The sequence below is a fragment of the Rhincodon typus genome, chromosome 7 (genome assembly GCF_021869965.1).
Source record: "Rhincodon typus isolate 14 chromosome 7, sRhiTyp1.1, whole genome shotgun sequence".
Lineage (NCBI taxonomy): Eukaryota > Metazoa > Chordata > Chondrichthyes > Orectolobiformes > Rhincodontidae > Rhincodon > Rhincodon typus.
Window position 1 is genome coordinate 35,208,687 of NC_063338.1, and position 24,699 is coordinate 35,233,385.

The 24,699-nt window shown below is 40.1% G+C and overlaps 1 protein-coding gene across 1 annotated transcript in view; it reads right to left on the reverse strand.

The window, feature by feature from the left end:
- Positions 1-6,652: 6,652 nt before the first annotated feature.
- Positions 6,653-24,699, reverse strand: part of itgav (integrin, alpha V) — an 81,555-nt gene continuing 63,508 nt past the window's right edge. Inside the window, exons 24-29 of the mRNA XM_048598754.1 lie at positions 22,686-22,844; positions 18,321-18,428; positions 14,728-14,841; positions 13,787-13,888; positions 13,575-13,697; positions 6,653-7,974 (exon numbers count right to left, since the gene is read on the reverse strand). Of these exons, the coding sequence (XP_048454711.1) occupies positions 7,873-7,974; positions 13,575-13,697; positions 13,787-13,888; positions 14,728-14,841; positions 18,321-18,428; positions 22,686-22,844 (708 nt within the window). The 3' untranslated portion in view covers positions 6,653-7,872. The remainder of the gene's footprint in view (positions 7,975-13,574; positions 13,698-13,786; positions 13,889-14,727; positions 14,842-18,320; positions 18,429-22,685; positions 22,845-24,699) is intronic.

Here is a 24,699-nt window from a genome sequence, read left to right on the forward strand (position 1 = left end):
ACCAACAGCAGCCACCACAACCCCCTCCATCACCAACAGCAGCCACCACAACCCCCTCCATCACCGATAACCCCTCACCCGTCCCCGACCCCCCGATCCAATGAGCTGCACCGGGACCGGGGTCTCTTACCTGGGCTCTCCCCCGGCAGCTGCCTGCCGTGCGCTATCCCCGGGCCTGCCTTCGCCGTCAGGCCGCCACTGGAAACCAGGAGCCAGAGGGCGGCCGCCAGGTGAGGCAGCATGGCCGGCATGGCCGAAGGCCGCAGCTGCCGGGCGCTGGCAGCGGGCATCACGGAGGCGGCAGGAGCAGGAGCTGTGGCTCTCTCCTCATCTCCATGTGTGCTGATGTGAAGCTCAGTGCTCCAGGATGGAAACGACTCCTTCTTGGGGAAACGAGAGGCTGCAGCAGGAGCTGGCGCCCTCCAATGTGAACTCCCACTAGTACAGCAGCAACTGTCCAAATCATTCCACACACACACACAGAGAGAGAGGGAGCAGGCACAGTGGCACAACTGGTTCCAAAAAAAAACCCCAGGCAACCCAGTACAACCTTTTTAATCTTTGGATTTCAGCTACTGCTACATTGATCAACTCTGTTGCAACCGTCTCTTTCTGGCAGGTCGGTAAAGTCCTTTTTGAGCTTTCAAACCCACATTACTCCATCACCAAGATGGTCCTACTTCAACGTTGCATACAAGTTCAGTCCATCTTTTCTTCTTGCCTTAGGTTCTTTACTCAGAGAGTAGTAAGGGCGTGGAATGCCCTGCCTGCAACAGTAGTAGACTCGCCAACTTTAAGGGCATTTAAATGGTCATTGGATAAACATATGGATGATAATGGAATAGTTTAGGTTAGATGGGCTTCAGATTGGTTTCACAGGTCGGCGCAACATCGCGGGCCGAAGGGCCTGTACTGCGCTGTAATGTTCTATGTTCAGCACATCTGTTGCGAAACACTCCTGCTTATCACGTTCAGATTTGGCTAAGCCAACACATTCCTGTCCCGCTTCTCATCTTTGACTCTCTGTAGATTTCAGCTCATCCATAACTCTGATGCTTTGATATTAAGTTATCATATTTTTAAAGTCACTACATGCCCTTATTCCTCCCAATCTCAGTAATCAACAACCAGACAGCTTTCCATATCTTTGAGCCCTCCCATTCTGGTTTCTTGCACATCAATTACTCTGTGTCTTCAGCTGCCTAGGTCATAAGCTTTCAAATTTCCATACCAAACCTTTTCATAGTATAATGAGCCATTGTCCAACATTGTGCACTGTAAGAGGATTAATGGTTGAATTGCATTGTATCTTGGTGGGATAGACCCTTCAAGGTATACAGTAAATGTTCCTACATTGCTCCTCAAACCCTAAATAGCAATTTCAGAATCTCTCTTTTGGGCAGTGTCTATCTTATTTCCATTAATTTGCATCTTGCTAACACCTCAACTCAATCAGAAATAGTAAGAGCTATCGATACTGGAGTCAGAGATAACACAGTCCATTTCTGAAGAAGGATTCCGACCCAAAAAGTCAACTTTCCTGCTCCCCTGACGCTGCCTGACCTGCTTTGCTCCTCCAGCTCCACATTGTGTTATCTCCATGTCTCAACTCATCCTATTTTATCCCACTCCCAATTCTCCTCTCTTCCTTTGAGCCTTGCCACATCATCATGCTATACTACACACCTTTGTGCTTTACTTTGCAGCTGATGGACACCTACAACTTCTGTGTGTTTCTGTCAAGTTGCTTTGCATGGAGGGACAGCTGTGCATCTCATGCAAAAGATGCTTTCTCACAACAGGGACACAATCACTTCACGGCTCAGCCTGGTAATCAAGACTCACCCATCCCTGAAATTCCATGATCTTTTCCTCATTGTATTTATTGTTGAGCCCATCAGTACAGAGCTTCCACATATTCTCACGCACTGCTTTGATTTACAACTCTGTCTCCCTATATTATTTCTGGAGCCAAGCTCTACAGGTTAGTCACGCCAATCATCTTGCTGTACTGTCCTCCTTCCTGCCAATAGTTGTGGCCATCTTTGATACCTCCTCCCACAGTAACCCATGTCCTCCAATGCATTATAATCTCCCTGTTTTGTAATGACAATTATTGTCATCTCTGCAACCAGCATACTGCCTCCAATCCACACAACTGAATTTCCCAACTTCTCAACAATAGCAGTGGACGCTGCTGTTGTCCCTTGACTTTCATTGAGCTGATCTCCAGTACTGACTGTAGCGTTGCCCCACCTCCATCAACTGACTCAGATGGACAGTCTTATTGTTGGGTCACCAGGTCCTTGACTAATTGCTTTGCAGTTCCGCTACTGACTTACAATGAATGCTTAAAAAGTGGTTGTACTGAACCTGCAGGACAGGTCCTGATCCACTATAGTGATATGAACCACCTGACCCTGACCACCCCAAGTGACTGACTGACTGTGTCTCAGCCTCTGGATTGATATTGGATGCTGCTCTTGACTTATTATGCCAGGAATCCCTGACTGAAGACTATCTCCTTGACTTCACCGAGAACTTACTCTCCTTAGACTTTAAGATATAGCAATTCGATTGAAGCACAGTGTGTTGTGGTTTAAGCTACTGGCACATGTTGCAGGTGTAACACGATGCTATAGAGCAACATGTTTGACTGATCCACTGCTGACAACCATACCAAGCTTCATGTCTGCAATAAAAGGCAAGACAGAAGTACTGTGAGCCTTCAAGTTCTGAATAAAGGGGTAAAATACAAAAAGGCAAGGCAGAGATGCTATGAGCAACAAGTACATGCAAAGTGAGCTTGCACTAAGAGAGCAACCAAGGAGCCCTGACTGGCATCCTGGTCAAATCCACAAGATGCATGCTTGACCCTGTACACAAAGTGTCCTGGCAGCAGCATTTCAATGAACGGTGCCAGTGCAGCTTTGAAGTGGAGAACTATATTGCAAGTGGGTAAGTGATGTATCAAGAGGATGCAGAGAGGCTGATATACATTCAATACCATCCATAGTGTTGCTACCCATACAGCATGACCTGAGATTTTAGGGACTGCTGTCTAAGGTGGAGGACTGGAGGAACAAGCTATGAGCTGCAGATGCCAGGTACATGCTTTGACTTTTACGGCAGGAGTTCTCACCATTTACTTTCTTTCCAGCACGTGGAAGAATAGGAAATTGCATTTCAATAAGGTGAGATGAGCTAGTAATGGCATGCTAATAGTGTTGATTCGTGAGATTCTTGTTTCGGAATGAAAAATTAAATCGTAGAATCAGACATTTATTCCTGCATATTTTCCCAACTGACTTGCCACTGTCATGTTATTCAGGACTTTAGAAGACTGCCTTTAGTTTTTTTCAGTAAATTCATTGTGATAAAAAAATTAGAATCTAGAGCAAAGTATTTCTAAGTTGCAGCAATGATTCATGGTCAATAATTTGATTCCTCCCTTCCCAGAAACCAATGATTTAAGTCTGCTTTCATAGCACAACTGATCCATGGTGTTGATTATAATGTACATGAGCCTTCTCTCACATCCCCTTTATCTGCCCATTAATTTCTCCCTTGTCTTTATCTAGCATTCTTTTGCTTTTTCTGGATACCAGTTGGAAAACAAATTTTAAAACCTGTATTCATATAGAGTTTTACATTCAAACTTAAGAGTCCATTATGTTTATTCCAGATATAGCTGGAATAAACAAAGAAATGTGATCACCAACTGACAGTAGCAACCTTCATAATAAATGACAATTCATGCAACAGTGGAATTGGTGATACAATTCATTAAGTAAGCTAGCACTGCTAATCTTTAATGGAGAAAGACTTCCTACCTACCTTAAGTGGAGTATATATTGAAGTTTTGCACTAACTCCATTCCATATATGGTAGCTAAACAAGTTTGGAGTACAGTTCCACAATATATTAAATGAGATAAAAGGACATTATTCATGGAGTATGGGCATTACTGGTCGACAGCATTCATTACTATCCCAAATTAACCTTGAATTGAATGGTTTGCTGAGCCAATTCAAAAAGGCAGTTAAGAATAAATCATATTGCTGGGAGTCTGAAATCACATGTAGGTCAGACCAGGTGAAGCAAATTTTCTTCCCTAAAGGACATCAGTGAACCAGGTGGGTTTTTACAAATCAATACAAGCATTATGTTCATCATCACTGCGACCACCTATCAATTTTTTTATGCATCTATTAATCAATTCAAGGCCTTAAACCCCTCAACTAAAATTCCAGATTTAACATGCATCCGTATACTCAGGCCCTCAGGATCACCTTTATCCCAGCATTAACTTCCCCAAAATACGATTCTCTCTTCACCAAATGATTCTGAAGTAAGCACAAATTAAACTTTTAGCACCCTGAGCAAATACTCACACGTCCTATCTGTTCTGCCTCATTTTTCACAATCTTTCCCTGCTGCTTCAACAAATGTTCACCATTATCCTCATTTTTACTCAAACCATTTACGACCACATTTTTCCCTTCAAACTGATTCCATATAGTCTCCCTGATACGTACTCACACACTCAGCAACTGCACACTTACTCAGAATTAAATTTTGGATTCATTAGTGATTCTTCATAATTGAATTAGTAAGCATCAATTGAACACCAGAAAACAACTCAGTTGGCTAAGCTTCACATTGTAAACCACCAATGCTTCTGAAAGCGAACAATGAACACAGGAACACAGCAATAAATGAAGATAAATACACCCAAAGCCAAACTACAGTCCAGTGCATAAAACCATGTAATTGTTTTATTTCTTGCTATAAAAGCCCAATACTATGAACTCTTGGACTTTTATTTAGGAAGGTTTTACAATTACTTAGTCAGTAACTGTGTTTTCGTGAAAAGTCTCCCAGCATTCTCGATACTGCAAATTTCAGGTTCTGCATTCACCCTCTTTCCCCATCCCACCCTACCACCACCTCCTCCTCCCATTCTTTACTACAAGTTCAGTCTCCCCCTTAGATACTCACCTCAAATACGGCAGTTCTCGCTATTTTCATGAACTGGTCTGTATATAAAATGTTTTGGTACTACATAAATTATGGTGACATTGGAAGTTACCACACTCAAAGCCTGGATGCCTATGTGCACAGCAGGGTTTTACTAAAAAAAACAGCATGGAATACACAGAGGGTCTGTCAGCGTCTGAAAGTAAAGTGAGCAGGTTTAGTAATTAGAAAGGACCTTAAACTATCATCAGTCATTCCTAGTCTCTGTCAGATGCTGACAAACAAATGTGCATTTCTGGTAATATTTTTATTTTGACTCTCAATCCTTTCATAATTAATTCCTGCAATTTCAGCAGGTTATAATCATGAAAAAAATTAATAACATAGAACATTACTGACAATGATGTGATGGAGCCATCTTTGTGCAGTCGTTAATATGCCACCATCCACAAATCAAGAACTAGAGACCATCACCTCAAGACGAGTTTGTGGTTATATTTGTCCATGCATTGTACTTATCCTGGAAGTGACGCTTGTAGTAAATTCTTGGAGATAGAGGTTCAAATACATCAGTACAAAGGAAATTTTGAAAGCAACTTATACAAATAGTGATAAAAGATGAATAACGTAAGGATTACTGAGCCCACATACAATATGATTATGGAAACATTTGGGACTGCTCTCTTGTTCTAATTCATCTTTTAACTTTAAACACCATGGTACACTCATGCATTGAAGCAACACAGATTCAAGTCTTTATTTGAGGCCTTGTTACTTCACAATTCCAGATCTGAGCCTTTCACACACCCTGAAGTTGGACAAAGAAAGCTGGGCACTGCTGCTGGTTATGACAACATCTTCCGCGAGTTTGTAAAACACCTTGGCCCTTGGGCCTGTTTCTGGTTGACCAATTCTATATAAGAGAAGACTCAATATGCTGGTCCACATCTGAAGCCATTAGCTTCCTAAAACCAGGTAAAGGCCCAAAATTATAAAATTACCAGCGAATATATTATCAAAATGCTTCAAGTAGTAGAGCACCCAATCTACAATGGATCGCGTTAGAAATGGAAAGCAAGAGTCAGCATGGGCCCAATAAAATGCCCTTCACCTTTCTGAATTACTTCCAATCATCTTGTTGCCACATGATTATATTGCTCTCTTAAACTCTTTCCCAAGTGACAGACAGCCTGGATATGGAATACTGGTTTAGTGTGGACTCTCATTCCCACAGCATACACCAGTATTACCATTACATTAACGGTGCTGGTTAGACATAATTGTTGGTAAAAACTTTGTAATTGAAGTAATGCTGTAATTGGGGAGAGAAGAAATCTTGTTAGCAACAGGATACATTGTAGAGATTTGTCTGGAAATTGTCCTGGAACGGAGGACCTTGCTGGGCCATTTCCAATGATGTTGCTATCACATCTAACAGCAAGTGTGGATGGCAGATTTCCTTCTGTAAAGAACACTCGTGAACCAGAACTGTTTTTTTACGATAATGGTTACATTAGCTTTTCATTAAGTTTTTTTATTAATTTCAAATTTCACCATCTGCTATGGTGAGATTTAAAATGATGTCTCCTGAACATTAGCCTGGATTTCTGGATTACTATTGCAGTGGCATCACCACTGTCCCTTATTAGTTTAAAAAAAAGACAAAAGACTCTTGAAATTCACATCCCATTTATTCCCTTTAAAAAGCCATGAAATACAATCACCCAAATGCATATGTGAGCAATTAAAGAACAAATGTGAATCTTAAAAGATAAAACAGGGGAAAAAAAACACTTATTTCCCTCTTCATTATAAATCTGCAGGGTCATAAACCGATCCTAAAAAATTAAATCATTTGTGCATTTTCTTTTTATTACACATACCATCTTTAGTAATCAATTGGCATATCTATACTTCACAAATGTAAGCATTTTTTTTTTTAAGAACTGTAACATACCTCAATTGCCGACTCTGACTAGGCTAATTTGTACAAACAAGACATAAAGGCTAATGCACTCAATATCATGGTGATCTGCTGTCTTATTTTGGGGCATGGGATCTCAGAGTTGTAATTAAATTCTTGACGCAGTAACACAGAAGTCTGTAACAGAATGGTTGTGTTTACCAATTCATACATTGCAACTGCAAGGTCAGCAGGGGATGGGAGTCGGGGGTAGGGTGGAATGTTAGGTCAGTGGTTGGTGGTGGGAAAATGGTCACGGTAAGAAGAGTCCATAGTAAATAGGATCAGAATATCTCACTATAGTGCATCATACACCTTATCACTAATTTCAATGTTGACCAAAATAAATGCAACAAACCTACAGAACATATTACTCTCTATTTGCCCAATATGGACAATCATATCATATTACGTTCCAAAACTTTTTAAAAATACATTCTCATTGTAAAACCACTTTGCTTTCATCCAAATGAATTGACAACAGTTATTTAATGCTACAAAATGATAGGTTAAATCAATTAATGCATTTAAGAGGAACTGTTCTTAAATGACTTTCAATGATTTGCTTTTCAGTGAGGATCTACTAACTTGTGATATTGCACTTCAAAGTTAAAATTTAAAACACAGGTTGCTATAACAGCAACAATGGCAATGAATTTCACCATTTTAAACCTGCAACAATATACAGATTTTGAAGTGCTAATCAGTGCAATGAAATACAAGAACCACATCAGTAGGAACCAGAAAAGCCAAATTTATATTGCCCTTGCTCAATATTTGTACCTACCAACACGTCAATACAAATAAAGAGGCTAGTGCAAACTGCATTCTTGACAGTTCATTTCACACCATGTTAGTCAAATTGTTCACTTCAAGTCCAGGGTTTAGAGTAATTTGAGTTCCAGGCAGTTTTTGTAACTTGATGGCAGTTACGTTTCTGTGGCTCCATCCCCATTCATTTCTTGTGGTTGGAGTTGCTGCCGTTCAATGGAATCTTTACGTGGTGGTCGGACACGTTTGAAAAAACCAAACTGTAAAACACGATTCATAAATTGAAAATCACTTGATTTGAACAATGCCAATATGCAACAACATCACAAGACGTAAATCTTAGGAATTCATCTGCAGAGCTTAGCATAATCTGTTGCATAGGCAACTAGGCTGGGCTATGATGAAGATTCTTAACATGTTATTATTGTTTGAGAACTTCTGTTCTAAAGTGGAGGAACGATGTATGGTTTTAAGTTGAAATGATTTTTTATTTTGTGCATTAACAAGGAGAAAATATGGAGCTGAGTTTTCTAATTGCCAACTGAAGTTAGTTGAATTTTCTCACATTGAAGTTAGAATTTTCTCACATTTTCTTCTGCATTTCACCTCATTAATGTGCAACCAAGATGTTGAGCGTAGTTCCTAAGGTATCACTCGGTGAGCAAGGCAGAAGTTGTGCAATACTAACAACCTCTCTCTCTCAATATCGGCAAAATGAAAGAACTGATCATGGGCGTCAGGAAGAAAGGAGAAGGACACACCCCTATCTACATCAATGGAGCTGAGGTAGAGGGGGTCAAGAGCATCAGGTTCCTAGGGGAGACGATAAGTGACAACCTGTCCTGGACTTCCCAAGTAGATGTGACAGTCAAGAAGGCACAACAATTCCTCTTCTTCCTCACGCAGCTCAGGAAATTCGGCATATCCATAAAAACCTTCAAAAAATTCTACAGATGCACCATGGAAAGCATACTATCCAAGTGCATAATGGCCTTGTACGGCAACTGCTCTGCCCAAGACCATTAAGAAACTATAGAAGGTTGTGTGCTCAGCCCAGGCCATCACAGAAGTCAACCTCCCACCCATAGTTTCCAATAATACTTCTCGTTGCTGCAGAAAGGCTGCCAACATCATTAAAAGACCCCTGCCACTCAGGTAATGCTCTCTTCCAACCTCTTCCATCAGACAGAAGATAGAAGCTTGAAAACACACACACACACACCAACAGGTTCAAGAACAGCTTCCTCCCTACCATTATTAGACTGATGAATGGACTGTCTAACTTCAAATAATGTTGATCTTGCTAATGTTGATCATGCTTTGTGCACCTTCTGTGCAGTTATTAACCTGTATGCCTCACAGTTTTCTATGATCTGCCTGTAATGCTCGCAAAACAAAGCTTTTCTCTGTACTTATGACTACAATAAATCAAATCAAATCAGCATTTCTATGGCGTTCCAGCTTCCATGCCTAGGCATCCACATTTAAAGCCAGCTGCTCGCCCCTTCAATGCTTCAAGCCAGGAAGTACACCTCACAGTGGTGCTCGACCCTGAAAACATCTGAGGAAAGGTAAATGATTTTCTGAAGAAGGGTCCAGACCTGAAACGTCAGCTTTCCTGCTCCTCTGATGCTGCTTGGCCTGCTGTGTTCATCCAGCTCTACAACTTGTTATCTCTGAGGACAGGTAAGCTAGCTCCCCACACTTATTGGTCAGAGATCTGGAGGTGCTACTGGATGGGATTGGGAGAGAGGACAGAAGCACTCTTCTCTGCTGAATACCAAAAGAGACAATGCCAACAGTCCCAGCCAGCCTGGACAGAGGCTGGCATACCTTATTACTCAGGCTCAAAACCTTATGTTTTTAATAATGTGAGCCACACAGAGGCTAGCAATCCATAACTCAGTGCTAATCTTAACATTAGGAATTAATGCTTTCTGGTTTCTCAGTCGAGGAAAGGAGAACTGGAATTGGGATAGTTGGGTTATTAAATAAGATGTAAACTCAAATAATTTAATTGCAATTCAAGGGTGAGACTCAGAATATTTGAAACTTGGGGGTAAAATAAAAAAGTCAGATATTTTGCTAGATGATGAGAATCTGACTTTTTCATTCTCACCTAATTTTGTTATATGCTCAGCATTACTCTTGCCACATCAGGGAGAGAAAACTCCATTTTATTTTTGTTTCATTTTAGGTTTGTTCTGTGCATGGTCCAAGGATGGCTGAAGATTTGTTTTGTTTACGGGCATTTCCTAGATCATAGAATCCCTACAGTGTGGAAACAGGCCCTTCGACCCCACACCGACCTTCAGAGCATCCCACCCAGACCCATCCCCCTATAGCCCACCTTCTCTACACATCCCTGAACACCACGGGCAATTTAGCATGGCCAATCCACCTAACCTGCACATCTTTGGACTGTGGGAGGAAACCGGAGCACCCAGAGGAAACCCACACAGACACGAGGAGAATGTGCAAATTCCACACAGACAGACAGTCGCCTGAGGGTGGAATCGAACCTGGGTCCCTGGCGCTGTGAGGCAGCAGTGCTAACCACAGAGGTATTTAAAGCTTTGAGTGAATAGTTCAAGGTATTAGAAATAGAGATAGACAAAATAAAAAGGTGTTGCCCAGCAACAGGAGTCTAGTAGAAGTGAATCAGTGTACAAGTTCATGCAGAGAAGGGATCCCTAATAGCAGAGGTTCTATTTGTATGGCTGTATCCAAAACAGTCAGTGCAGGGATTTGGGGAAGTTCTGAGCTGCTTAAGGAAAGGTTTCAGAAACAGAAGACTAATGTCAGAGAAGAGAATATACGACAAGGTTACTGAAGACACAAGGCTACGGAACATGTATTGAATAGTAAGTGAGCTGAATTAGCGGCTTGTTTAAAGGTTTCAGGAAGAGGTATTACTAAAGGAAATAACATTGAGTGAACGTACAGAAAATTGCAGGAAAGGAAGCTGACTGCAGCTGTGCCAGCTGAGCAAATAATTTCATTGTGGAGACAGGGGTGACCCTTTGCTGACGTTTGAAAGTCTATAAAGTTGTTGTGGGGGGAGAGGGTTGAATATTTATTTCTGATATTTGAAATAAGAATAAATTTCAAATACTTCTTGTACAGTATAACATTGTACGTGTCTTCTTTGCTTGTAACAAATATCTACATTCTTTGTTAAAATTACTTTGGCACCTCAAATGAATATGTTCAGTGATTATCATAGCAAACAAAAAAAAAAGAAAACTTGTCTTTCAAGCCCCATCTCACTCAGGGATCTGACTTGTTAATATTACCATCAGTTGGGACCATAATAGGAGATGGAGTGATTAGGGCTCAGGCCACAAAACCAGGATGGACTCAATAATAGGTTCCATATTCATTATTTAGTACACTTCTTCCCACTGGGTATACCAATTGCTGATCCTTTGACCAACTGAGACAAGGCAGGCAGAATCTTGTGGAGGTGGAGACATAATGGGGTTCCGTTGGTAACTGGACAAGTAGCAAAAGCCCCATCTCTTCTCTTTTTGTGAAAGCCCACCACAACTTGTTCCACTCAGGTGGCTGACTGTCCCCAGCAGCACAGAGCTTCTGGCCAATCAGAGACCAGTTCCTGTGTTCAATTATCGTTGCGAGTTGGACAGCAATGGTTGCTTATGGTCCAACACTGACCTACAGCTGAAGACGGTCAGCTGGGGAGGGATGAAGGAAGGGGATTAGCAGGGTATGAACTTAAATGACCTCTCCACTTTCTTGATGTGAGGCCCCTCAAACACTGAATGCCCTTATTGAGTGCGCCTGTGTTAAGTATGGTTAGCTTGACCAGTACTGGTTATGTATAAAATTGATCTACCATTAATGCTTAATGCATAGGATTCTAAATATGACCTCATGGGATCTCCTGAGGCAATTTGTTCCCTGAACTGTGTGACTATAGGACATTTCAGAGAGTCACACCGCTGGAATGTAGGCTATATCAGGAAAAGATTGCAAATTTGATTCCATAAAAGGACATTAGTTGACCAGATGAATTTTTACAATCCACCTGATTGTTATTATTTTCTCCATTGCTGATACTAACTTTATATTCCAGATTTATCAATGAATTTAAATTCATATCCTCAGAGCATTAGCTCCAGTCTCTGACTTACCAGTCCAGTGACATTACTACTATGCCACCATTTTCCCCACGACAGATGTCATGTACTCCATTTTATGCAAAGAAGCTTGCTGCCTATACCGACAGTGAGGTCGGGAAATTATTGTCAGGGAATGGGTAAAAATGAGATGAAATTTAAATGCAGAAAATCTGAAGAAAACATGCAACAGGAGATGTCAGATAATCTCAGCAATGACTGTGCACAAACATCAAGACCTAAAAAACAAATGCAGAGGAAACTGGTAAAAACCTAATGAAGTTGTTAAAGTAAATTTCGCCCTTTATGTAATTTACCAGTTGTATAGAGCATTGGTGACACTTTACCTGGTATTTTGTGCACAGTTTTTGTCTCCTTATGCAAGGAATGACATACTTACCATAGATCGAGTGTAACAGAAGTTCATCAGATTAATTCCTGGGATAGTGAGATTGTTTTATGAGTAAAGATTGAGGAGATTGGGTCTATATTCTTTGGAAATTGAAAAGTAGTCTCACTGGAACTTTAAAAGTTGTTACAGGGCGGATATAAATAAGATGTATCTCCTGGCTGCTGAGTCTAAGGCTGGGGACAGTCTTAAATGGACCAACTGTCATTCTGAGATTGTGGTGATGAAGAATTCCTTCATATACAGAGTGGGGGAATTCTCTACCCCAGACAGCAATGGAAGTTTAATCAATGGGCATGAAAAATGAAATTGATAGATTTGTGAAGATGAATGACATCAATAGGTATGGAGATTGTGCAGGAAAGTGACGTTGAGGTAGATGATCAGCCATGATCTAACTGAATAGTGGAACAGTCTTGACAGGCTGACTGGTTTCTCCTGTTGCTATCCTATATCAGGGATTAAATACAAGAAAGAGCATAATTTTATGGAGTATCATTTTGATGTGTTTATCTTCCAAATTTATATTTGATATTATATTTTCAGGTCACAAAGGTCATAAACCAAAAATACCTTTTTTAAAAACTGTAAGCAATTTTATTTGCTCCCCTTCTACATGCTTTTGTGGTGCTGAGATCAACATGTTTTGCCAGTTTAGCATTTAAATTCTAAAAGTCTTTCCATGTACTTAAGAAATTCATTAGGTTGTATATTGTTCAAGGTTTTCACATGATCTATATGGAAGAATTTAATTCCTTCCAGTGTCACACTTTTAATACATTGTTAATAGCAATTTACTGTAAAAAAACACCTCCAATTGTTAGACCTTGCTGAATGAGTGTGACTGGGTTTTTAAATTGTGTGAAAACACCGTTATTGTTTTCTGTCCAATGGCCCTCCTTCAGAACTTTTCTGACTAAGGGTCACTGGAGTCAAAATGTTAAATCAGTTTTCTCTCCACAGATGCCACCAGACCTGCTCAGTTTTTCCAGAAATTTCTTTTCTTGTTTCAGATCTTGAGCATCTACAGTTCTTTGTTTTATTTTTAAATGGTATACCGAGTTCATATCACTACTAAAATTAAAGTTACCATAGTCTTAGCAGACGATAACGGAAGGGAGAGGTTGAGAAGGAGAATTCTTCATGGTAACCTCTGAATTTCAGACTAAAGAAAACAAGATTTTGTACTGCATCTCATTCTGTCTCAAAATGACTGAAAGACAATGTAATTAAGGTTCTACTATCCAGCAATATTTCCGTACCTTACAACAGTGATTGACTAAAAGAAGCTTGACAAAAGAATGTTACTTACTTTATACATGACAAATACCAAGAGAGCTAGAAGGAGTAGACCAGCTAGGAGTGCCAATATAATAACCCAAACTGGCACTGGGTGAGGAGTTATCACCTTATCCCAAGTCACCAAAGTAGTAACCTGCATATTTAAAAAAAGAAAAGGTTAAAAGTTGATTTTAAAAACAGGAATTTTATTTTCAAAAATATTAATGGACCTAAAATGCTTACCACAATGGATCCAGTAGGAAGTTCAGCAGAGAAGTTCTTATATGGCATTTCAATGACACTGTATGATGCGGAAGCCATCAAGGAGTACGACTGATTCTCTTTCTAGTTAAATGAAAGAGAAATGATAAGGACATATGTTTTGATGATGTAATATACATTAAAAAGATATATTTGCAAGTTCCCACAGAATCATTAACTGTTTTATCATTCTTTTAGCCACTAGTTCACACTATTCCCTCTAACTGTCCTTCATGGGTAGGGGAGCAGGGAAGTGATGTTGAATGTGTGTAAGACACTTGTTAGACCTCACTTGGAGTACCGTGCATGGTTCCGGGCACCGCGTTACAGGAAGGATGTGAACAAATTGGAGACAGTGCAGAAGCAGTTTACAAGAATAGTTTCAGGAATGGGGAACTTCAGCGATGAGGATACATCGAAGAATTTGGGACTATTCTCCTTTAGAGAGAAGATTTGAAAGAGAGTTTCAAAATCAATGTGCTGGATAGAACAGATGAAGAGAGACTGTTCCTGCTCCTAAAAGGAAAAGAGTGCATAGATTTAAATGATCTGCAAAAGAACGACAGTGAAGAGAGCAAAAAACCTTTCACTCAGCTCACGGTTAGAGTATGGAATACACTTCCTTGAAGTGTGATGGAGGCAAGTTCAGTTGCAGTATCTTGAGGGCACTGGATGATTACTTGCATAAAAATAATGTGTGCAAGGGTCTGGGGAAAAAGCAGGAGACTAGTATTAGGTATTGAAGCTCATTTAATGAGCTGGTGCTGGTGCAGGCGCAATAGGCCAAATAGCCTCCACCTCACTGTAAGACTTCTGCGATTTTGCAATATAGCACCAAGAAATAAAACTGCAAAATTATTATAAAACAAAGAATAGAATTGATGAATACACTAAACTTGTAAAAAAGTCTTTCTGCCACTCACTTTCATGAATGTTTCACCCCACAGTCGTGACCGGATGTGCAGAACTACACTCTTGTCTCTTTCCAGCCTGCCAATCTGACAGTTAATTTTCACACATTCTGCGTTGTCACATCCCTGCAGAAACCAAGAGGAAACATCACCATCATCATCTTTTCCTTTTCATATAATACAAATACTTGGAATTGTAACAATATCATGGCATAGAAAGAGGCCACTTTGCCCACCAGGCCCTCGCCAGATGAAAAACAAGACACACAGCCTAATCCCACTTTCCAGCATTTGGCCCATAGCCCTGCAGAATACAGGACTGAAGGCATATATTTGTAAACTTTTTAAAATAGTTGAAGGTTTCTGCCGCTATCATCCTTTCAGGCACTGAGCTCCTAGGCCCCTATAAGTTTATATCTTGATTTTCTCTGATATTTCTAACATTTTATGCCTATAGCCACTAGTCACAAATTTCCCAGCTAAGGTAAATAAAGTGTCTATGTCACCTCTCTCACTGACACCTGAAGAAGGAGTCAGACTCCGAAAGCTTGTGTCTTCAATAAACCTGTTGGACTATAACCTGGTGCCATGTTTGATCTTGTCTACCCCAGTCCAACACCAGCACCTTCACATCATTCTAACCAATGATTTTTGTAGCTCCAGCATGATCTTCCTACACTTATATCCTATCCCTTAGCGAACAAAGGAAAAGACTGCATCGGTCTTCTTAACCACCTTATCAAGCTGACCTGCTACCTTCAGAGATCTGTTGAATTTCACTCAACATCCTTAATTCATTTACACCCTTCACTTATTGTGTATTCCATAGCCTTGATTCACCTCCCCAAATGCATCACCTCACACTTCTCAGGTTGAACTCCATTTGCCACTTTTCTACCCATTTGCTCCATGAATACCTTTCTGCAGTCTATAGTTTTCTTTCTTGGATTCAGCCATATAGCTAATTTTGTGTTACCTACATACGTAATTTACGTCCATATTGTTGACATATGCCACAGAAAGCAGAAGTTCCAATAGGGAGTCCTGTAAAATCCCACTGGAAACACAGTCTTCCAGTTGCAAAAAGACCCATTTACCATTATCCTTTGTTTCATGCTACTGATTCGGTTTTGTATCCTGCTTACTAAATTCCCCAGGATCATATGCATTTTTATTTCTTTAAATCAGTCTACCATATGAAGGATTGATTTTAGTAACGCTTTTGACAATGTAGACCACATCGATTGCTGCACCGTTATCCATCCTCCTTGTTGATTCCTCAAAAACTTCAATCACGTTAATCAGACCTTGTCTTCCCTGAACAAGTTCACCCTGACTATCCTTCACTAATCTATGCCTTTCTACATGACAGTATAAACTGTCTTTCAAAATTACCTATGACTGAGTTTAGACTGACAGGCCTGTGATTATTTGGTCTATCCTCCGACATTTAAAAAATTAACATTAATCCAATCCTTTATCCTCACACCTTCATCAAATTAGGATTGGAAAACAAACATCAGACCATCCACTATTTCCTCCTCACTTGTTTTAACACCCTGAGGTACAGTTCATCTGCACTAGTGATTTTCCACTTTCAAGGACCTTAATCCCACTAACATTTTCTCTCTCACCATATTCGTCACATTGAGTATTCCAAACTGTCTTTCTGAGCTACAATATCTACATACTTCCCTGGTTTTACGAAGATAGATGCAAAATATTCAGTAAGAATCATATCAAAATCTTTTGCCTCTACACTATCTATATTTTTTGTTCTTTTATAGACCCTACTTGTTATCCCCTTATCTTAATGTGTTGAGATTATTACTATTATTCCCTCTATAGTCAGCAGGAAATTGAGGAGCAAATACGTCAAGAGATCTCAGATTTCTTTAAGAAGAATAGAGTGGTAATGATAGGGAATTTTAACTTTACACTGGGGGACTGCCATAGTAGGCGTTTACAATTATAATATTTAAAAGCCACTTGGACAGGTACATGAATACGAACGGTTGAGAGATATGGGCTAAACACAGGCAAATGGGACTAGTTCAGTTTAGGATACCAGGTCAGCATGGACGAGTTAAATTGAAGGGTTTATTTCCGTGCTGATGAATCTATGACTCTAGAAAACATATTTGGGTTCATCTTGATTTTACTTGCCAACATTTTTTCATTCCCTCTCTTTGCTTTCCTAATTTCTTCTCTGATTGTATCTTTCCAGTTCCTAGCTTTCTAGACTCCTTCCAGTTTTTTGCAGTCTTAAGTTCGGTGTGTCAGACATAAGCTTTCCTTTTCTGCTACATCTTACCCTATAAGCTCTTTGCTGTCCAGAAGACACCTGATTTTACCAAGCCACTATTCTGCTTTATGGGAACATGTTTATTCCCAACCCCTAAATTCTCCCCACCACTTAGAAAAATTTGCTTTGCCCCAATTTAGAAATGTAAATCTTCTTTGTTCTTTTCCACAATTATGTTAAAACTAACTAAATTAATGATCAGTCATCCGTCTGCACCGCTTCTTTCCTCAAGCTAAGTCCAGAACTTATTCAACTTGCTACACTTTTGCCAAAATATTTCTCTTGAATGCACCTCAAGAATTTTACTTACAGTTCCTTTCACATTTATGAGAACAGGCTCAAACAGAGGTAAATACTTTTGTTCATGAGCTTGATCCTAATCTGTTGAATTTCCCCTTTAAATCTATAGCTTCTCCATATTTATAAAAACCTCATCTCCCAAGACATTTTTTAGACTAAGCTTTTAATCACAACTGCTTTCACCCTCCCCTCAATTTAATGTATTGGAGTTCTAAATGTTCTAAGCACAACTGGCAAGTGAATCATTTCTGAAATGGACATTTATCAAACAGCATTTTTGAATGTTGGTGGTCCCTAAAATTACTATCAGCTTTTCGCACCTAGGAATTTTAAAAATCTTACCCAATCTCCCCATCATCGTCGTCACTCACCCCAAGCAGCAGCAAATGCTACTGTGCTCATATGGATCTATTGTAATGGCTTTTCAAAAAGTACTTATTTTCTGATCAAACATTAACAAAAAATTGATATCTTATATGTGAGTTTGCAGATCGCCACGTAACTAGTTAATTAATTTCAACCATTAGTTGTGGGGTTGAATTCCCAGAATTCAACAGAAGAGAAAACGTTTTCAGTTTCCATTATTTATTGTTATTCTGTGACGCATTGAAAAAAAGCACGTGGGAATATAGGGTTAAGAACAGGCTTGAACTTTGCTGTGGTGGTTTAGTAGTTTGGTAGCCTTTTGAAGTCTCAGTCGTAAAGCAAACACACATATTGTGAAGTGTGTGTAAGATATAGTTTGACATAATTTGGTGCATTTGGAGAAGAAAAAAAAAGCCATGCTCATTGTTTGATTTCATCTAAATTCCAGAGGACTAGGAGATTAGGGATATTAGAACAAGCCGAGAAGGGTTCTTCCAATTCCCTACTCAAATAAATTTGCAGTAATGGTCTTCAGTAGCTAGCAATTCCACACGAAAAGACTTTCTGCATAACATTCTTCAACTTAAGCAGTAACAAATATTGGAACCAGCTAATTACTATCCAAGATACATACCAGCACCTCAATACCTTCTGATTCAGTCGTGTCTCTGCGTTTTATATGATGTTGATGTTTTGGACTTGCAGTTGGAGAGGTTGTCTGGTTTGCCATTGCGCTTGCAGTCTGCAACAAAATAATGAGTAAAATAAAGTCACTGGAACATTTCTCGTATCATCTATGTAATAACGATAATTATTATGCATTTCCAAGTAACATCCATCTCCAAACCCTTATTTCCAATATCTCTGCTGAATTTTTCCCATTATAAATTATCCATATTAATGATAGAAATTCTCTGTATAAATGGTGTGCATCTCAGCTTCTTGTTAGCAGCGGTTCAATAATAAACCATTGGCAAAAAAATTGTTCCCCAGTGTGCAATATCAAATGTGCCAGCCCCATTTCTCCTGAAGAATGCATTCATCTTAACTTTTCATGTGCAACGCAATGGAAAATTGAAAAATATTAAGCAGTAGAACACTGGATTTTGTCAATATCCAAAAATATATATTGCCAGAATTGACAACTAGTTAACTAACAAGAGGAAGATAATTTATGAATATTTCATCTGCATGCATGCTGCAGACCATCAGGAGTGCACAAGACAAAGTGTAAGTGTTTACATGCATCTTCAGCCAAATGTTCAGATGACCTCGCAAGATCATCATCATTGATACCAGTATCCAGTTACTTCAGTTCACTCCATATGACTATAAGCAACAGCTGGGTGCACTGGACACGACAAGGTCTATGAAACTTGAAAACAAATTCACCCTGTAGTTTGACAGGGAGCAGCTCAAATCAGATGAATTACAACTGAGTAAAAAGGTAAATACAAACATGAGTGAGGAACTGGCCAAAGCTGACTGGAATAGGTGCCTAGCAGAGAAGACAGTGGAGCAGCACTGGCAGGGGTTTCTGGGGCTAATTTGTGAGACACAGCAGATATTCATCTCAAGGAAGAAACAACATACCAAGGAAAGGATGAGGCGATCATGGCTGACAAGGGATGGCAGAAACAGCATTAAAACAAAAGATAAAGCAAACAGTGTGGTGAAGATTAGTCAGAAGCCAGCGGATTGGGAAGCCTATGAAAAAAACATGGAATAATTAAAAAAGAAACAATAAAAAAAGAAACAATAAGGGGGAAGATGATGAAACGAGGGTAAGCTAGTGAGTAATATAAGAGAAGATTGCAACTGTTTTTTTCTGACATATAAAAGGCAAGACAGAGTGGACATTAGACTGCAGGAAAATGAGGCTGGAGAAGTAGTAATGGGGAAAAAAGAAATGGCGGAGGAATTGAAAAGGTACTTTCCATCAGTCTTCATGGTGGAAGACAACAGCAGCATACCGGAACGTCATCAGAGACAGGGCGGGGGGAAGAGAGGGGGCAGAGATGAGTGTAGTGGCCATCACTAAATACAAGGTGCTGAGGAAGCTGAAAGGTCTGCAGATGGATAAATCACCCATACTGGATGGAGCATACCCTAGAGATCTGAAGAAGATAGCCAGGGAGATTATGGAGGAATTGATAGTGATCTTTCAGGATTTGCTGAAGTCAGGGAGAGTCCCAGAGGACTGGAAAATAACTAATGTAAGACCACTATTTAAGAAGGGAGGGAGGCAGGAGACTGGGATTTATAGGCCAGTCTTGATCATTGATAAGATTTGAGTCCCTTTTAAGGGCAAGATTACAGAAGAGCATGTTAAAACAGGGATAAGTCAGCATGGCTTCATTAAGAGGAGGACATGCCTGACAAATCTCTAAGAATTCTTTGAGGAGGTAATAAGCAAGTTAGATAAAGGAGAGCCCGAAGACGTGATGTATTTGAATTTCCAGAATGCCTCCGACCAGGAGGCTGAAAAATAAGATAACAGCTTATCGTGTCAGTGACAGGGAAATGATATGGCTAAGGGATTGGTGACTGGCAAAAGACAGAGTAGGGACAAAGGGGTCTTTTTTAGGATGGCAGCTAGTGACTAGAAGAGTTCCATAGGGGTCAATGTTGGGACCAAATTATTCACATTATACATTAACGATCTGTTCAAAGGAAGTGAGAATATTGTTTCATTTACAATCTCAGCAACAAAGATGTGTGGAGCTGGAGGAACACAGCAGGCCAGGAGCAGAAAAGTTGACGTTTCGGGTCAGGATCCTTCTTCAGAAACAGGGAGGGGGAAGGGAGCTCCAAAATAAATTGAGAGAGATTCAGCCCTGAAACTTTTGACACCTCCTCTCTATTTATTTCTGAGCTCCCTTCTCCCTCCCCATTTCTGAAGAAGGGCCCCGACCCGAAACGTCAGCTTTCCCGCTCCTCTGATGCTGCCTGGCCTGCTGTGTTCCTCTAGCTCCACACGGTGTTATCTCTGACTCCAGTCAGTTCTTACTATCTCTATGTGGAGGGTCAGGCAGTGTTATGGAAGTGGGGAGACTGCAGAATGACTTGGACTGGCTGGAGAGTGGGCAAAGAAATGGCCTATGGAGTACAATGTAGCAATGTATGAGGTTATGCAATTCAGAAAGAAGAATAGAGATGCAGGCTGTTTTCTAAATGGGGAAAGGCTTCAGAAATCTGAAACGCAAAGTGACTTAGGAGCCCTAGTTCAGGATTCTCTTAAGGTTATCATGCAGATTTAGTTAGCAGTTAGGAAGGCAAATGCAATGTTAGCATTCATTTCAAGAGAGCTAGAATACAAGAACAGAAATGTACTACTAAGGCTGTACAAGAGTCTGGTCAGACTGCATTTGGAATATTGTGAGCAGTTTTGGGCCCCATATCTAAAGGATGTGCTGGCATTGAAGGGGTCCAGAGGAGATTTACAAGAATTATCCTAGGGATAAAAGGCTATCATGTGAGGAGCAATTGAGAACTGTGGGTCTGTATTCGATGGAGCTTAAGGAGCATGAGGAAATACCTCATTGAAACTTAGAGAGGCCTGGATAGAGTGGATGTAGAGAAGACGTTTCCACAGGTAGGAGAGACTAGGACCTGAGGGCACAGCCTCAGACTGAAGGGACAACCCTTTAGAACTGAGATGAGAAGGAATTTCTTCAGCCAGAAGTTGGTGAATGTGTGGAACTCACTGCCACAGAAGGATGTGGAGGTGAAGTCATTAAATGTATTTAAGACAGAGATTGGTAAGTGGATCAAAGGTTACCAGGCGAAGACAGGAGAATGGTGTTGAGAAATATATCAGCCATGATTGAATGGCAGAACAGACTCGATGGGCCAAATAGCCTAATTCTCTCCTATATCTTATGGTCTAACATGACTGATAAGTTTACGATCTGCATGCCAGAGCAGGCTTGATCCTTTACCTGAGATGTTCTAAGACAATGGTAGCTACTTATCAATATGAGATATTGCCAAGGAATGTACTATTCAGAAAAAAATGGAAAAATCTAGCCTGGTTAATTAACATCCTGTCAGCCTGATATCAACAGAATATGGAGTCATCCATTGTGCAACCAGAATCACATCACAGCCTTGGTCCAAATGGATACAAGAGTTGAGTGCAAAGGTAGTGAGAGCTGCTGCCATGGATATTGTGGCAGTATTTGATAATTGATATTAAAAAGAAATACTGTAAGATATTTTGAGGATTTTTCACTAGTCACTTCCACTTATACATCTATCTTGAAGTAACCCTTGTCAACCTACAGCAGCAACTAGATAACTTTCAGGCTTACACTTGCAAATAGCTAACATTCATTTTCCGCCAGGTGCTGAGAAATCACTATATCAAACAAAAGAAAGTTCCACCATCTAATTTTAACCTTCAATGATACCACAATGTCACCATTCTCGAGGGTCACCATAATCTTAAATTCACTAGCCATAGTAACACTAGGAACAAGGACAGGGCAGAGTTCAATTGTTCTGTGATGAATGGTTCACTTCTTGATCTCTCAAAAGCCTCTGTGAAGTGTTGCCTCAGGAATATGATGAAACACATTTCACTCATTAAGTTAGGTGCCATTTCAAAAACACTCAGAAACTCAACACCATGCAAAAGTTTGATTAATCATTGAAACTAGTTTCAGGATCAACGTCAGCAGTATCCACCACCGGTATATCATGCCTGCCACAAACAATGCGAGGTTACTTATGGTGGCAACTTTCTCTTCGCAACCACTACTACCAAAAGAGCAAGAGCTACAAGGTTATAGGAACACAAACCAATGCCAAGTCACACATCATCCTGGCTTGATATATATGTTTGTTCTTCCATAATATTGGATTAAAATTTTCATTATAATTAATGCACATCATAATTAGTGTTGGACATTATTTTGTCCTTCATAGATCTGGAGAGCAAATATGTTAAAGTTTCCAGTGTATACAAGGGATTGATAAGGAAAAGTGCAATATTCACCTTTAAATTCAGTGGATTGATAATCATCTTGGAGGTACAGTTCATAGGACCTTCAGGTGTGTACTCCATTATGTACAACAGGTAATCTTCCTTATACTTGTATGGCCACTGTAGATCTAATATGGCTTTGCTAAATGCACTTGGTCCATTGTTCCGCAACTTTAAGAGAGAGAATATTAATTAACATTTCCAATTCTCATATTAGCAATTGTTAGAAAGCTATAATGAAAGAGAACTACAAAATATGACCATTTATAACACCCAGGTCTGTTGGTTCTCTGTTGGCAATGTTAAATTAATTTTTTTTCTGCTTCCTTTTTACAGTTCCCTCCATACTATATTCTATCTCTGCTGATTTGATATTTGTATTTTTGCAGACACTTTTGTGTCATGCTCTGACTTACACTGCATCTATTACTATACTGAAAAATTTAATAATAGCATGTATTTCTTGTGCTCATAGGAAGGCCGTGCCATATCTGAATGTCCCACTATTTCATTTATTGCTGGGAGTTTTAGCTGTTCTAATCAAACTGCTCACACTATTTTTCCAACACATCTTCAGGATAGGTGGGACTTGAACCTGACCCATTTATCGCTACAACACAAGATCCTTCTCAGAGTTTTAATCTGCAAAGCGTCTAATAGGCAGATATTCTAACCATTATCCTCATCAATCAGTCTTCTGAATGCAAGATGGTGCTGTTATTCCAAAAAACTCTACCCTAAATTTTTGTTCCAAGTCCATGAGTGCAGAATTGTGACAATTCCTGGCTCTACAAAGCTGACCTGTGGAATTACCCCAAAAGGTTGGATTTGCTTTCACGGGGCAGGTGAAAATTAGAGATGTGGCAGGCATGTTATACTGCCATATGATAGCAGTAGGTGGAGCTTAAGAAGGATGAGGGGAGATGTGGCAGGCAACCTCAGAAAGTGTTCAGAGGCTGCCCAGTCAGGAGTTAGGCTGGGCAAAAAGGCCAAACGCAGGGTTATAGCACTTTTGTTAATGAATTTTACTAAAAACCATTTTAGTTAAGTCCTTCAGCCTTCCACATACACTCCCAAAGCCAACACATGCCACTTAGCGCTTCTAGCACAGTCCACATATTCCTCCGTATCCTCCATGCCAGTTAACATCTCTGTACCCACATAGTATGGTCACCATACCTTCCACGCCAGCCTATATGCCTTTGCCCACTCATGGCTCCTTAAAGGCCCTGTGCCAACTTAGTGCCAACCCATGCCATCATGCCACCTTTTGCTTTTATTTTCACCGTGCCAATTCACCCCATAGTCACCATGAGCAGATGTCAGGATCAGTGTGCTCAGTTCTTAACTGTCTATTGATAAATTTACCATTTGGAATAAAAGTTCTCGATTATGAAAATCCAATTACTATCTTTAAGTTCCCCTAGTTATTTTCAACAAGGATTGTACTGAATGGTCCCACTTCAAAGAGTTTAAAGACACTGGGAGGTTTGACTGAAATTGAACTGACGGGCGCCCCACTGTGATAATGGAAGGATGTAAAATCAGTTGTGCATCACTTATACTGCTATGGTAACTGTAACGTTTAGGTCAGCAAACTGAATGAAATGGCAATCATGGATTTCTTTTAACACTGCAGGCAGTTCTTCCAGAGGTAGTAGGAACCGCCGATGTTGGAGAATCTGAGATCATAAGGTGTAGAGCTGGATGAACACAGCAGGCCAAGCAGTATCAGAGGAGCAGGAAAGCTGAAGGGTCTAGGCCCGAAACATCAGCTTTCCTGCTCCTCTGATGCTGCTTGGCCTGCTGTGTTCAGACAGTTCTTCCACATCCGTTTTCAGCTCCAGTTCCTAATAGCATTTTCAGCATATATACATTGCTCCTAGCCTCCCTCCATCACGACAATGATCCCTCACCATCTTCTCAGGTCAACAAGAGATGGGAAATAAATGCTGAAAAGCTTCATCTCCCAATAATTAATTTGAAAAAAAACTATAAAGAATAACAGTTAATCACCTGGGATGTT